Consider the following 16,130-nt stretch of genomic DNA (forward strand, 5'->3'; position numbering starts at 1 on the left):
TAAGTTGCATAATCGTGCATAATCATGCAGCTCAGTGACACATGACAGAAATGGTACAAAAAGAGTTTAAAAAATATATACAGTAGGGCCTAGTATACTTGTATTTTTGTATTATTATTGTACTCAATTTAGGCCTTTTCGGTGCATGGGCAGAGCATAACAATTATATCCATATCTATGAGATATGGAGTGTTTGGTGGGAGAACTAAAGGTCAGAGGTCAAAAGTCAGAACACGAAAGTTCGGCATGAGGAGACTCATATGTGTATCGAAGTTCTATTGCCGACGCTCAAGCGGTTCATGAGCTATGACTGTTCAAAGTTAGCGTTTTTTATTTGCGTCCTCACCATTTGGCATGGCCCTCTACCATATTGCCAAGTTTCGCGAAAAAAGACTGCTATTTTTGGCGGAAGAAGAAGAAGACAAATCCGTCAAAAAACAATAAGGGAACAAGAAGTCCCTTCGGTCCCTTAATAAATACAACATTTATTTTCAATTCAATTACTGCGATTCTTGTGCCAGTTTAACCAAATTGGCGTGCCTGTTGAGGGCACCTCTTGTGTTACTGCACAGTAGTCTGGAGTGTTAATTCCAACCTAACATCAAAGTGGACGGTAAATAATCTGATCACTGGACACAGCTGTGTTTGATGGATATGTTGTTTTACATCACCCGTGGAATGCAAAACATGATTGTGCAGCTGCTCCAGAATGACAGAGAAGTGGAGAGGCAAAAGAGCAAAGCACAGAAGCGGACAAAAATGAGAGAACTAAAATAATTAAAAACAAAAATGTTGCAGAGAGCGGGGGAAAAAAAGGCTAGCGAGACAGTGAGTTCCGTGGAGAGGATTACATTTCGGATAAATGGTTTTGGAGGATTGCTGGGTGGGGGGGGGATATTGGATGACTAGATATTTGGCAGAAATACAATATTGCTACAGTTCCATGTTGGCGGCGTCCCGCTCAATCCCCTGGTCCGAAACCATTTGACACAGGTTATTGATTTAGAAATGGTATTAGCCGTCGGGTTTCCAACTTCCCCAGCGACGTAAACAGAGGTCCTCCGTGGAAGGGTGTCAGACTGCAGGATGCTGTGACTGACCAGACACCGATCAGAGTGAACCATTAATAACAACAGTGCTCAGAGAGCTTGCTGCACGGCTCCCAGGAGGAGAGCTCTGCATGAGACATTCTTTCACTCTTGCTTTCTCTTTCTATCTCTCTTTCCCACTCTTTTATCTGTGTTGAGATAAAAGAGTGGGAAAAAAGAGTGGGTTGGTGGCCGGCCTTGCCTCTGCTTTTGATATCCCCTTTTTGTAGATCAAACAATCTTTCTAGACAAACACTTCTGCTCTGATTTGTCTTTTCTTTATATACACTTTATTGAGTCAAAAACATGTATTTTCTTCTTGTTTTCACATGTTCTATGCCACTGTTGTTAAGATAAAATGCACACACACTGTCCTCTCTACCCCTTGTATTGTATATGAAACTCACTACACTAAGGGTTGGTGATTTAAGCAATATCACACGAGAGGGTGTGCGTTACTGTCATTAATGGCACGCCTGTGTTGCTGCAAGAACGAGCCGAAGGCGAGTTCTGTAAGCAGCGCAGAAGTGCCAATGACAGTAACGCACACCCTCAAGTGTAATATTGCGATTATACAACAGTTACCCTTAAAACTATGATTTTCAATTTTTTAATGACAGATGAAGCCACCATGACCACACATGTCCCAAGAAACTAGCTAGCTTAGCCACCGAGTCTGAAGCACGGCTAGAAGGTTTGTTTCAACCAATCGGAGTGCGTCCTCGAAACGACCTGTTGTATATTAACCCTGCACCGGTCCCCCTCTCCTCAACCCGTCCTGTGTCTCACCACAGCCATCTCCTGCGGTGACCCCGGTGTGCCTCCCAACGCGCTGGTGTCCGGATCCCGCAGCTGGACTCATGGTACAGTGCTGCAGTACTCCTGCCAGCCTGGAGGGGTGCTGGTGGGCAACGCTACGCGTCACTGCCAGGAGGACGGCGCATGGAGTGGAGCGCCGTCATACTGCACTGGTAAATAATATATATATAGGCTCTCAGGCATTATGGGTAAATATGTATAGGCTCTCAGGCATTATGGGTAAATATGTATAGGCTCTCAGGCATTATGGGTAAATATACAGTGTATAGGCTGGCTCTCAGGCATTATGGGTAAATATATATAGGCTCTCTCTCTCAGCTGTTGGGCTGAAACCTTGCATGTCCAGAACTGCTACATGTTGGGCAATGGAAAAAAGAGTTCCAGTGTGGATCCAGTGTAGTTATGTTCTAGTTACATTTTTATCCCACGATTTTTGTATCCATCCATCCATCCATCCATCCATCCATCCATCTTCAACCGCTTATCCGTAGTCGGGTCGTGGGGGGCCTGGGGCCATATATATATATAAACTCTAGATGGCTCAAGGCGGAGTTTCTGACGTCGTTCACCCGGCAGCCATCTTACTTCGGGGCTACAGTACAGTATGTTCAATGGCAGCTCAAACAGAAACAGTCATAACTCGCTCATCTTGACGGATTTACAAACGGGTTGGTTTATTACAAACGTTGTCAACGTGGCTATGATTCAGGGCGCTTATCTGCTTTTTTTATTTATTATATGAACGTCGTATAAAAGCATATAAGTATGCAGTATCTGACGTTTATAACAAACCAAACCGTTTGAAAATCGTTTGAAAATTGAGCAAGTTATGGTCATTTAAGAGTACATACCCCATAGACACAATGTTATGTGGCCCGAGGTAAGATGGCCGCCACGTAACAACGTCGCTCTCCATTGGCCAACAGCGCGGGTGAGCTATCTAGAGTTTATATATATCTATGCCTGGGGCAGCAGCTCCACCAGAGAGCTCCAGACTTCTCTTTCCAGAGCAACATTAGTAAGTTCCTCCTGGGAGATCCCGAGGCGTTCCAAGTCGATGTAATCCCTCCATCTCATCCTTGGTCTGCCCCGGGGTCTCCTCTCAATGGGATGTACATCGAGGACCTCCCTAGGGAGACGCTCGAGAGGCATCCTAACCAGATGCCCGTACCATTGCCACTTGTATTCGCGAGTCTTCGCGACCTTATTCTTTCAGTCATGACCCACACTTCGTGACCATAGGTGAGAGTAGGAACGACGATTGCTCGGTAAACAGAGAGCTTTGCCTTCTGGCTCAGCTCTCTTTTCGTGTGGTACAGCGACTGCAATACCACCCATGCCACTCCAATTCTCTGGCTGAGCTCCTTCTCCGTCCTCCCCTCACTCATGAACAAGACCCCGAGATACTTAAACTCCTTCACCTGAGGTAATGTCTCATTCCCTACTTGGACTGCACAATCCACCGGTTTCCTGCTGAGAACCATGGCCTCAGATTTGGAGATGATGATCCTCATCCCAGCCGGCGTACACTCAACTGCGATTAACCAATTATTTTCCCACCCGGTGTCAATTATCTAACCTAATCCTGGGCTCTACACTCCTTCTGCCAACCTGGGGAGAGCAATGGACTGACTTCATTCTATGCATGAGGAGTCCTGCTTCTATTCACCTGACAGAGGAGAGTTTCCCCGGTAGGACGTGTCGAGGGAACACGTTATTCCAACCAGTTTCTTTCCCCTCCATCAGGCGCCCCGGCTGGCCAGGTGGAGGCATTATAGAGACCAGGATTACTGCATGTTTATTGTGAGGGTACCTACCCGGCAAAGACATCAATTCAGCGTAGACATGTGGACATTTTCTTCAGTTTTGGGTCTGCAAGGCTAAATCTCATCAAATGGTGGTCCGTGGCTCATGTAGAATAAATAATGGGCCTTGACATGAAAAGGGTTGAAAACAGCAGTGTGACAGAGTAGGCCATTCATTTATGAAAGAAAAAACACTCCTGTGTGAAGTGAGGGGCGCTCTTAACATCGTACAACATAAATGACGGAAATTCTCCATTCAATGGGAATTTTGTGTAGGACAAAAATAGCTGATTCTCTTATCATCGTCCATCATCATGACATCATCAATTATCCATTCATTGTCAATGGCATTTAATGGTTGTGTTAGGACGAAAATTTCCATAGCTGTGTATAGGAGGGGCTAGCGCCCCTCAAAAAGTTGAAATAGGGAGATACAAGGTTTCTTCCTGACAGCAGTGATTATGTAACATTACCTGATGAGCCATACAGAGCTTCTCACAACTCTGTTGCTTGTGGATTGCACGCACGCACGCACACTTTCGGTCACAGTACTGTTAACCGCTTTCAACCTGGCCTCCCACAGTGTGTTGGGAGTTTGTAGATCGGCTATTTTAGCTACTTTAGAATGACACCGCTGTACGATGATGTATAAGACAGGGCTTAAATAGATAAGTATAGGTTTTCTTTTCACTTCTCACAGAGTGGGCTCACAGCGTGATTTACATATAGTATAGGATTTAAAACAGCATTTGGCATATTTGTATAGGATTGTGACAAGACATAATCACCATGATTTCAAGGCTTCATGGTGTGTGATTGATAGAAAATAAGTATTTGTTTTTTGGTTGAACTACTCCTTTAAGACTGACAAATAGTTTGGGAGCTATAGAGCAGCGCTTCTCAAATGCGTTGTTCCCCCTCCCACACCCATCTGACCAATTAACTCACCCGGCGCCATTTGCGCCTATTTCCGTACGTACGTTTCTCCACGCCGATGACGCCTTTGCACGCCTTTTTTAATATCAATTGATTATGGTCCTGTACGCGCTCATAACACTCCGGTACGGGGGAAAAAAACAAATAAAAAAAACAACGGGGGCCCACTTGAAATATCCTCGCAGCCCACCAGTGAGCCCCGGCCCGCAGGTTGGGAATCGCACGCACGCACGCACGCATGCACGCATGCACGCATGCACGCATGCACGCACACGCACACGCGCACACACGCACACAAGCACACAGCCTGGTGTAAGCTTACATGAGTGTGAGTGAGTGAGTGTTCATAGCCAACCTGACGTGGTGGGGGTTTTTTTTCCAGAAAAAAGGGGGCTGACAGGGGAGAGAGAGCGGGGGACGCACGTCGCTCAAGGTGTCAAGCGGTGCGCGTAGTAGCATTACGTCCTACGGGAAGCCTCGCAACATGACATGTGATCATTTTCCCAAACTCAACATCAATCTGTCTCTCCAGCTGAAAAGCAGCAGGCTTTACCCTGCTGGCCTCGGAGCGCTCTCCCCTCAGCGGGACAGCAGCCTCCCCCTCTCTCTCTCTCTCTCTCTCTCTCGCTCTCTCTCTCTCTCTCTCTCTCTCCCTCTCTCTCTCTATCAGCCCCATGCATGCAGGAGGCCTCATTGAGATGCAAGAGAACTCACCGCCGCTCAAAGCTTATAGCTTCTTAAATTCACAAATCCCCCTGTCGGATGTTTTAACTAAGCTGCTAATATTGTAACACCCACCTTAATGCTAGTATAGAACATGCATATATGGCGCAGCTTAAATGTACTGTAAGGTACACTCTGCGTGTGCGCGCGCACTCACTCACGCACACGGGTTTAGCATGGACGAAAATAGAGCTGTCATAGAAATGTCATCAAATGGTGGTCCGTGGCTCAAATGCAGTCAGAGTAAATAATGGACCTCGAAATGAAAAGGGTTGAAAAGCACTGCTGTACATGTACAGTATAACAGTCCTTCCTCCTCTCAGGTGTGAGCCCAGGAGTGTGTGGAGACCCCGGGGTTCCCCCCCACGGCGCCCGCCTGGGCGGAGAGGAGTTCAAAACCAAGAGCCTGCTGCGCTTCAGCTGCGAGGCGGGATACAACCTAATGGGCTCAGCCGAGAGGACCTGCCTCCACAACGGGACCTGGAGCGCCACGCAGCCGGTCTGTCAAGGTGAGGAATCGCCTCGGTCGGTAGTCGGTACCCAGGCTTTTCATTTTCGTTTCGCATTCGGCTCAAAAAGGAAAGCCTGGGGAAAACCATAGAGTATAAAGAAGGATAGAGACTGATCTGGCACGAAGCTCCGCCGCCTCCGCTATTCATGTCAGTGGAAGTTGCTCAGTGGCGTTTTGAAGCACCCGGAAGGACCGTCACAAAACGTCTACTTCCCAGCTGCACAGGGTTTCCCGGTCATGAATCCACGGGTCCGCCTGTAGTCCCTGCTCTTACCACTAGGGCCCAGTGCTTCAACGTTTGGAGTGCCTCACTGGCCCCTTGGGGAAAATGAGACACATTTCCTGGTCTAGGAGTGGGAGTGGACTACAGTGCAGAGGGGGCGTCGCTCCAGATGTGCTGACGTGGTCAGTGTTGGGCTGCTGCACTTTGAGAACCACTGTTCTCTGTTCAAGTGGTTAATTACGGTTAATATGTGTTAAATCAGTGTTACATTTTGAACCCTGGGAGTTTACAAATCAAACCAAATGGACCCTGTATGATGGGTCCATTTGGTTTTAGTTTCAGTGAAATTCACATGCAGGGCAATGCGGTGAAGCTCAGTCTACAGTATCAGATGCTTCAAGTTTATGTGGAGGTCCGAACCATTTCTTAATGATACATTGGTTACTAATGGTAGATTAATATATGCACCTATCAGATCATGTTCCACATCAATTATGTTGATGTTCTCTATACGCAACCAGTCAATCTATGTGCTCTGTGTGTGTGTGTGTGTGTGTGTGTGTGTGTGTGTGTGTGTGTGTGTGTGTGTGTGTGTGTGTGTGTGTGTGTGTGTGTGTGTGTGTGTGTGTGTGTGTGTGTGTGTGTGTGTGTGTGGGGGTTTTGTGTGTTCAGTTTATTTACAACCTTCCAGAGTTGTTTCTCATTAAGCTAATTGTGTTTTAAGGCTGATTCAGACAGAAAGAGACATCCATCACTGAGACACAAGAGCCAACAAACAGTCCCCCCCCCCCCCCCCCCCCCACACACACACACAATGCCACATAAACAATGCTGCTCGCGCGCACGCACACAACCATGTCACCACAACACACACAACCATGCCACAACACGCACACACACACACACACACACACACACACACACACACACACACACACACACACACACACACACACACACACACACACACGCACACACACACACGGAAACAAAGCCTTCCATTCTTCCACCACTCGTGCCTGGCATTCTCGCACACCGGGCGTGCACCACACGCGCACGCACACACACACGCGTGCGCACGCACACGCACGCACGTGCCGTTCACTCCAGAGCTCTCTAAAGGCTCTAACTAATGAATCCATTCAATAGGTGTTTGATTGTTAATGCCTGTCAGCTGTCATGAACCTATTAGCGAGATGTGCTGTGGTTGGTTGCTAATGCCTGTCTGGCCTGTTAAGTGGATGTGCTGTGCCAGCACCTCCAGATCGATGGATCACTGGTTCAGACCAGAGACCACAGATAGACACTATGTGGCTGCTGGAGCGGGAAGCTCCTCGCTGCCCGCCACGGAAACCTTGGATGTCCAAAAGCCTTTACTTTTCACGGAAAAAAACAAAACAAAAACAATCTCTGTTTCAATGGATAGAATGTACTTATTATTAAAGATGGAGTGCCGTCATTTCCCCCCCCCCCCCAATAATCATCAGGTATTGTGATTATACTAGTAGGAAGATAAAAAATAAAATAAAAGGGTACAGAAAGTGTTAAAACGCTGTTTTCATGTGGCCACACACCCACCAGTTCATGAATGGCGCGTTCGGAAATAGCGCACTGAGCACAATGCAAACTAATAGGCGAGTGCGCTCCGGTGCGGTATTTCCATAGAGTAATAAAAGGATAGAGACTAAACCGAGTGCTTCTCACGGGGGTATTTTTCCGAACGCGCCCAAAGTATACCTGGTTTTCACCTTAGCACCAACCACCTGAACTTACGCCATGCCCACAGCTGTTGTTGTATGTGGGGAGGGGTTAGGGGAGGGTTTTGGGTTATGATGTCACTTAAATGGACATTTCACCGCTGGAAGAAACTACAGTGTATTTGTACAGTAGTAAAGATAACAGTAGCACAATTTGAAATGTGCACCCTATGGCCAGAAAAATAATGAAGTCTCTGTGCTTGACTAGGGTTTGACTGGATAGCTGAATTCCTACAGGGCTGATGTTTTTAATTTATGTTTTGTAATAATAATCAAATCTAAAAAGTAACTAGTAAGTCAAGTTTTCAAATAAATGTAGTGGAGTAAAAGTACAATATTTGGACCTGAGATGTAGTGGAGTAGAAGTAGGCTAAAAGTATTGGAAATTGGAAATACTCAAGTAAAGTACAAATACCTCAAACGTGCACTTAAGTACAGTACTTATGTAAATGTATTTTGTTACTTTACACCACTGCTCAGTAGGCGTTCCCGCATAACTTCCGGGTATGATGATGTCACGCGCATACCCTCTATTTGGTCGCGGACCCAGATCTAGAAAAGATCTGGATCTTTGTTAATGCTCAAAAATTGCAGATGTACAGTACAGTACATGTGCAGTAAAATGGTTACTTACAATGATTGTGATGCCACATGAACTACTGTTAACGGAAAATGTTCGTCGACTATCATTTTTCACTGACGAAAATTAAATGAAAACTAAGCTACGAGAAAATGTGTAAAACAATAATGCATTGTCTTCGTGTAAGTAATCAACTGGAGAACTATTATTTTTTTTTTTACCTATTCACCTATCACGTATAGGACTACTGTAGGTGAAAATTACAAAATGTGTGATAAATATGAAAAAGCTGATCCTGTGGAAGTGTTATCATACAACACTGATAAGGTATGGTTTTGCTAAACTCAATTCATAATCAACGTTCCAATATGGACTAAAAACTGGTGGTGAACTGAACCGGTTCCCAACCGGTGGAAAAGGGGCCTCTGAGAACAACATAAAAAGTTGAACTTGTGGAGATACGAGGTTTTGTGCCTGATAGTTAGTTCCACTGTCCTGCTACAGGTATTGATGAGTAGCTGGTAATTAATGGTTCCATCTCTCCATGATCATCTCACGGAGTGCTCTGCTTTATCTTTGCATCCAACCTTTCTTTCAGTAATAGGAGGATCGATAAGGCCGGAACACTTGAGCGCATTGCTTATCTTGCCCGTGGCAGTGATTGATGTGAATATAATACCAGACACATTTTCAGTCACTAGCTCACAGCTGTTGCCGAGGATCCAATCACGGAAGAAAAAAACGTCCTTATGCACACCGACGGGGGACAGGTGCGTTTGATAAATGAACCGGAAGAGTAGGAAAAGCAACGTTCCGGTTGGTCGGGCCTTCGTCAGACGAATGTCTGAGCGACCGAAACGTTGCTGCTTACGTAAATACAATTATGTAAGTGAAGACAGTGTGCGGGATTCCAGTCTTCTCCTACTCTTTGAGGATCAAATGGCCAAACTGCCTCGCATTAGCCAGGTCTCTAGTCTGCCTCAGGGAGCGTTTCTTTCCTGTGTTAATCCTCCCGTAACTGGAGGATCAGTGGCGGAAGAAGCTGCAGAGTAACTTGTAACTTGCGGTAAAAAAAAAAGTACAATATTTGCCTCTGAAACGTAGTGGGGTAGAAGTATAGAAAAAAGTATTGAAAAGTTGAATAACTCAAAAGTACTTCAAAATGTTACTTATCGTAAGTACAGTATTATAGTTTCCACCACTGCCAACAGCAAGGGCTTGAGTGACAGCGGTAAATTATTAATAATTACAGTCCATCATGCATATTTAATATGTTTCTGCAGCGGTATCGTGCGGTAACCCCGGCACCCCGGCCCAGGGCAGGATAGTCTTCAGTGACGGCATCACCTTTGGCAGCTCCGTGGCTTATGCATGCTGGGAAGGATTCAAGACGTCGGGCCTCACCACCAGACACTGCACCACTAACGGAACGTGGACGGGACAACCTCCTGACTGCACTGGTAGGATTTACAGTATATACTGTAGCTTTTATTTCTTCTTATTAGCCCATTTTGACCTGAGATCAGATTCTAAAAATGTCTTCTACATCCTGACAGTTTTCTGAAAAAGCTATGTTTCTATGTCAGTCGTTCATCGATTTTTCAAAAATAGCAGACCTACAAGCTCGTAGCGCGCCACTCGGTGGCGCGCTATGAGCTTGTAGATCTGCTATTTTTCAATAGCTAAAGCATAACATAATGCTAACACCAAAAGGGGTTCCCGCCCAAAATTGGTTAGTATTGCTGCAGTATCATTGACGGTGTTGCTATTAGGGGATAGATAGAGCAGGGCGCAGTTTCCTAGCTCGCCCGACCTCTGCCGTAAATATTTTATCATTGGCAATATTGTTTGCATTCTACTATTAGGAGGAGCAGCACTTAGTATTCGTTGGTAGTAGTAGTAACAGTAATATTATTTGTTGTAGCAGTATACACAAATACCACGTAGTATAGTAGAATTAGAATTATTATAGTGGAATTCTTAGTGCTACACGGGCACCACGGCGGCGGTGGCTCAGGGGTAGAGAGGCCGGATGATGGTAACCGCAAGGTTGCCAGTTCGAACCTGAGCTCCCCCAGAGTTAATGTCGAAGTGTCCTTGAGCAAGATACTGAACCCCTAATTGCTCCTGAATGTAATGCACAATCTCTGTAAAGCGCCTTGGATAAAGGCGCTATATATAAATGCACCATTTACCACCACCCTACTCGGGGACCACCCAAGTCGGGAGCGATATAAACTGGGAACTCTGCACTGACTGCACTCCCCCGGTCATCTGGGACACACGCACGCCAAGTTTGTCGTTCGGTCGGACAGTGCCCGAGTTATGCTCAGGACACACAGAAGTTTTTGCAATTTATAGATGGATAGATACAGGACGTGCTTTGAGGAAGATTAATTGGTTGGCCAGATGTATCATGTACGCAGGGGAGGTGGGGGGGGGGGGGGGGGTGAGGGGTAAACAGAGATATCGTGCAGGAATTAATTTTGAGACTATGGTGGAGTCTGCAGTCTGACGGCGGTGGGGAGATCACTACTGATATGATATATTAATCCAATTTACAATAAAGTGAGTTGGAACAGTTTGAAACAGCAAAAGTTCTGATGAGTAAAAGAAGTGGGGCACTGGTACAGTATGCAGTAGAACAAATGATGTGCACGTAGGCTGGAGATGTTTGTGAGGGTGTGTGACTGTTCTACGCTAACACCTTCCACTTTATATCAAAGCATTTATCAAGCAATCATCAATTCTTATGAATAACTGGGCCGTCCACACCAAGCTATTGACCATCTTCAGACCGCGGCCATCTTGCCATCAGAGTTTGGAAGCACTCGTTTTCAGTAAAGCAACGTCCGGCTGCCTCCGGCATTATGTGCAAATTCAAAACAGGTGGTGCGCTGCAGGGCAGTTGAGTGATATCTAACGAGCACTTCCAAACTCCAACACTTAATAATCACCTGCAAGGAAAGAAAGTAGCTCATAACATGTCTACAGTGGAGTTTTATGAAACAAACACTTTGCAGATAGAAAGAGGATATAATTCAAGCTTTTCGTACAGCTGCAATGTTGGTGAGTTTCACGTTGTTTAATACAATAAGATAGGACTTTTCTGTTTGGTTGAATGGGCTGTCAATGGGAAATTGCACCTTGTTTGCACCCTGCATATGGTCCATTGTTATAATATTTGAGTTACTTTTATTATTTTTATTTTTTTTATTAGATGCAGTTGTGAACAATAGCCAAGTAAGTATAAAATACATTATCCATTGGCCAATCAAATGGTTCACTGCAGCTCAACAGTCAGTGTGAGGGGTGTTCAGGAGATATCTGTGAGCTCTGTGTTTAAAGGCTTGAAGGCCATTGTCTGTGATGGAGTCCACCACATGCTCTGGTAGGCTGTTCCACACCTGGACAGCAGTGTGGAGAAAAGTTCTGTCCAATGTCCGTGTTTTGGAGCCTGGACTTACTTACTGAACTTACTTATTGCCTTTTAATGCCGGCTGGCATGTATACAGGGCAGTAACAAAGTATGTGCACTCCTGTCAGTTCCGGGCCAGTGTCTTTAAAGTAGCCTCGGTGTAGCCCCTCCCTCTCCTGTCCTACCCCAGGTGTAACGCAGGGTCTTCAGCCCCTCCCTCTATACTGTCCTACCCCAGGTGTAACGCAGGGTCTTCAGCCCCTTCCTCTCCTGTCCTACCCCAGGTGTAACGCAGGGTCTTCAGCCCCTTCCTCTCCTGTCCTACCCCAGGTGTAATGCAGGGTCTTCAGCCCCTCCCTCTCCTGTCCTACCCCAGGTGTAACGCAGGGTCTTCAGCCCCTCCCTCTATACTGTCCTACCCCAGGTGTAACGCAGGGTCTTCAGCCCCTTCCTCTCCTGTCCTACCCCAGGTGTAATGCAGGGTCTTCAGCCCCTCCCTCTCCTGTCCTACCCCAGGTGTAACGCAGGGTCTACAGCCCCTCCCTCTCCTGTCCTATCCCAGGTGTAACGCAGGGTCTTCAGCCCCTCCCTCTCCTGTCCTACCCCAGGTGTAACGCAGGGTCTACAGCCCCTCCCTCTCCTGTCCTATCCCAGGTGTAACGCAGGGTCTTCAGCCCCTCCCTCTCCTGTCCTACCCCAGGTGTAACGCAGGGTCTTCAGCCCCTCCCTCTCCTGTCCTACCCCAGGTGTAACGCAGGGTCTTCAGCCCCTCCCTCTCCTGTCCTACCCCAGGTGTAACGCAGGGTCTTCAGCCCCTCCCTCTATACTGTCCTACCCCAGGTGTAACGCAGGGTCTTCAGCCCCTTCCTCTCCTGTCCTACCCCAGGTGTAACGCAGGGTCTTCAGCCCCTTCCTCTCCTGTCCTACCCCAGGTGTAATGCAGGGTCTTCAGCCCCTCCCTCTCCTGTCCTACCCCAGGTGTAACGCAGGGTCTTCAGCCCCTCCCTCTATACTGTCCTACCCCAGGTGTAACGCAGGGTCTTCAGCCCCTTCCTCTCCTGTCCTACCCCAGGTGTAATGCAGGGTCTTCAGCCCCTCCCTCTCCTGTCCTACCCCAGGTGTAACGCAGGGTCTACAGCCCCTCCCTCTCCTGTCCTATCCCAGGTGTAACGCAGGGTCTTCAGCCCCTCCCTCTCCTGTCCTACCCCAGGTGTAACGCAGGGTCTACAGCCCCTCCCTCTCCTGTCCTATCCCAGGTGTAACGCAGGGTCTTCAGCCCCTCCCTCTCCTGTCCTACCCCAGGTGTAACGCAGGGTCTTCAGCCCCTCCCTCTCCTGTCCTACCCCAGGTGTAACGCAGGGTCTTCAGCCCCTCCCTCTCCTGTCCTATCCCAGGTGTAACGCAGGGTCTTCAGCCCCTCCCTCTCCTGTCCTACCCCAGGTGTAACACAGGGTATTCAGCCCCTCCCTCTCCTGTCCTACCCCAGGTGTAACACAGGGTATTCAGCCCCTCCCTCTCCTGTCCTATCCCAGGTGTAACGCAGGGTCTTCAGCCCCTCCCTCTCCTGTCCTACCCCAGGTGTAACGCAGGGTCTTCAGCCCCTCCCTCTCCTGTCCTACCCCAGGTGTAACGCAGGGTCTTCAGCCCCTCCCTCTCCTGTCCTACCCCAGGTGTAACACAGGGTATTCAGCCCCTCCCTCTCCTGTCCTATCCCAGGTGTAACGCAGGGTCTTCAGCCCCTCCCTCTCCTGTCCTACCCCAGGTGTAACGCAGGGTCTTCAGCCCCTCCCTCTCCTGTCCTACCCCAGGTGTAACGCAGGGTCTTCAGCCCCTCCCTCTCCTGTCCTATCCCAGGTGTTCTTGGGTCGCCTCTTTTACGTTTACGTCTTGTTGTCCTGCTCTCTACGGCAGACATAACCAATCCATTTCCATCAAAGGATGGTTATTTATTTTTTTACACGGACTGATTGTTTGGTTGGTTGGATGGATGTGGTTTTGGATCAAAAGATTCTCTGTATTTTCCCTAGGCTTTTGATGTGGAAGGCTTACAGTTTGTGGAGATCATTTTCAATTTTCAATTTAGACATTTAGCAGACGCTCTTAATCCAGAGCGATTTACATTAAGAAACAACACAATTAAGGTAATACACGTAGACATAGTCATCAAGAATCATAAGCAAGGAAGTAAGTAAATTTGGTAAGTACATTTTATTTACTGCATAGCTCCCCTCACAGAGAGATCTCAGTAAGTGCTTTACATACAGTGAGGAAGAAAACAAACAAGACAGAGCATAACGCAGACAAATAAATGCTGTACAATTCAACTCATCAAGACAATAATACAAACATCGAAAATAAAACCATGAACCATCAACAAACGCTTGTTCAAACAGAAAAGTTTTAAGGCTTTTCTTCAAAATGTCAAGAGGGTGCAAATCTCACACAACGAGTGGAAGTGCATTCCAAAGATTAGCAGCTATACAGCCTGAAACGATCTATCACCTTGGGTTTTCAATTTAGTATAAGGGTGGGTCTAACCGACCCCATGTTCGGCAGACCTATAGCACATAACATGAGACCAGGTCAGTGACGTCAGTCGGTAACCTGCTGGGGCCTGACCGTGCAGAGCTCTAAAAGTAAGCACTAGTGTCGCGCCGGCTGGGAGGCGAACCCGAACTCGGCTAAAGAGCCATGGCCCCATAGGCAAGTAGTAACGCAGCCACCTATTGCCTACAGTCGCCCCACCCGTACACACTGCTGCCACCAATGTAGCGCCGTCCGGGAGGCGAACCCGGAACCTCGTATCAGTAAACCGCGTATGTTACCAATCGGCTAAAGAGGTCCATGGCCCGATAGGCAAGTAGTAACGCAGCCACCTATAGCATACACTAGGACTTTAAACTGGACCCTGAAATTAACAGGAAGGAAGCTAAGAACGTAATATCTGTAGATTATCTGTACAGTGAGGCTATGAGTATACATTATAGTGCTACGTGCTTAATTATGAATTAAATGCTTAATTATAAATAAAATGCTATATTTTAAATCTAAATTACATACGTTTCAGCCTTTGCATATGCCTGTAAGGTCGTTGAGGCTAGTGCAAGTGCTACGGCAAGTGCATTTTCTGAACCGCATTGCAGGTTAGACGAGACACAGCTCTGGTACAGTGAAGTCTCAACTTGGTGTTGGTGTTTTAGGCTACTGGGTAGACTTCCAGACATTGTTAAGCCTCTGTAAGGCCAGAAACGGCCTTGTAAATGTCACTGCCTGCTCCTCCATTGTGACTGACAATGCTGCCTAGTAGTTCGGTGTATAGGTTCATTCAATCTCTAGGCTGTGTATTGGTGAGGGGTTTGGGGTGATCACGAGCTCTGTTTTGTTCTAGTTGAAATTCAGAGCTATACTTGCTGTGCCAAAGGTTTTTATGTGGCAGGTGTCATAATAATTCATACTAATTATGCTGGTGTGTGTGAGAGACCATCATTTGCAAAGACAGGGTCTTCCAGTTGTGAGGTGTTCTAATACTCGAAATTGGAACATTTGCGTGGATGCTCACGTAATTTCTGTTCCAGAGATTACTTACCACTGTAAGTAATAGCTGAAAGCCTCACAATGAGCGTCAAACAGAGCTTTTTTATTTGCCTGTAATTTACTCTCAAAATGAACACTGTGTTAATGTGTGGAGAAGCCCTTATAGAGCGAACTGCCAAAAGTGGCACAAATGTGAAAAGTCTAACCACATGTCGTAGAACAGCTATTTCCCCCGCAGCTTTATTGGGTGCTGATGACCGCAGCTCATGATTACACAGCCCTGATTACAGCGGTAGTTAGAGTTATCACAGCTCTAGGTTAAGCCAGCGGTAGTTAGAGTTATCACAGCCCTGGGTTAAGCCAGGCAGCGGTAGTTAGAGTTATCACAGCCCTGGGTTAAGCTTGGCAGCGGTAGTTAGAGTTATCACAGCCCTGGGTTAAGCTTGGCAGCGGTAGTTAGAGTTATCACAGCCCTGGGTTAAGCTTGGCAGCGGTAGTTAGAGTTATCACAGCCCTGAGTTAAGCTTGGCAGCGGTAGTTAGAGTTATCACAGCCCTGGGTTAAGCCAGGCAGCGGTAGTTAGAGTTATCACAGCCCTGGGTTAAGCCAGGCAGCGGTAGTTAGAGTTATCACAGCCCTGGGTTAAGCCAGGCAGCGGTAGTTAGAGTTATCACAGCCCTGGGTTAAGACTGGCAGCGGTAGTTAGATTTATCACAGCCCTGGGTTAAGCCAGCGG

The 16,130-nt window shown here is 47.1% G+C and overlaps 1 protein-coding gene across 1 annotated transcript in view; it reads left to right on the plus strand.

The window, feature by feature from the left end:
- LOC306919635 (CUB and sushi domain-containing protein 1-like) overlaps positions 1 to 16,130 on the plus strand; it is a gene marked incomplete at its 5' end in the record, with an annotated part of 687,041 nt that overhangs the window by 629,115 nt on the left and 41,796 nt on the right. Inside the window, 3 exon segments of the mRNA XM_079496199.1 lie at positions 1,883 to 2,059; positions 5,695 to 5,880; positions 9,726 to 9,902. Of these exon segments, the coding sequence (XP_079352325.1) occupies positions 1,883 to 2,059; positions 5,695 to 5,880; positions 9,726 to 9,902 (540 nt within the window).

This window comes from Electrona antarctica (assembly GCF_951216825.1).
Source record: "Electrona antarctica genome assembly, chromosome: 3".
NCBI classification, from domain to species: domain Eukaryota; kingdom Metazoa; phylum Chordata; class Actinopteri; order Myctophiformes; family Myctophidae; genus Electrona; species Electrona antarctica.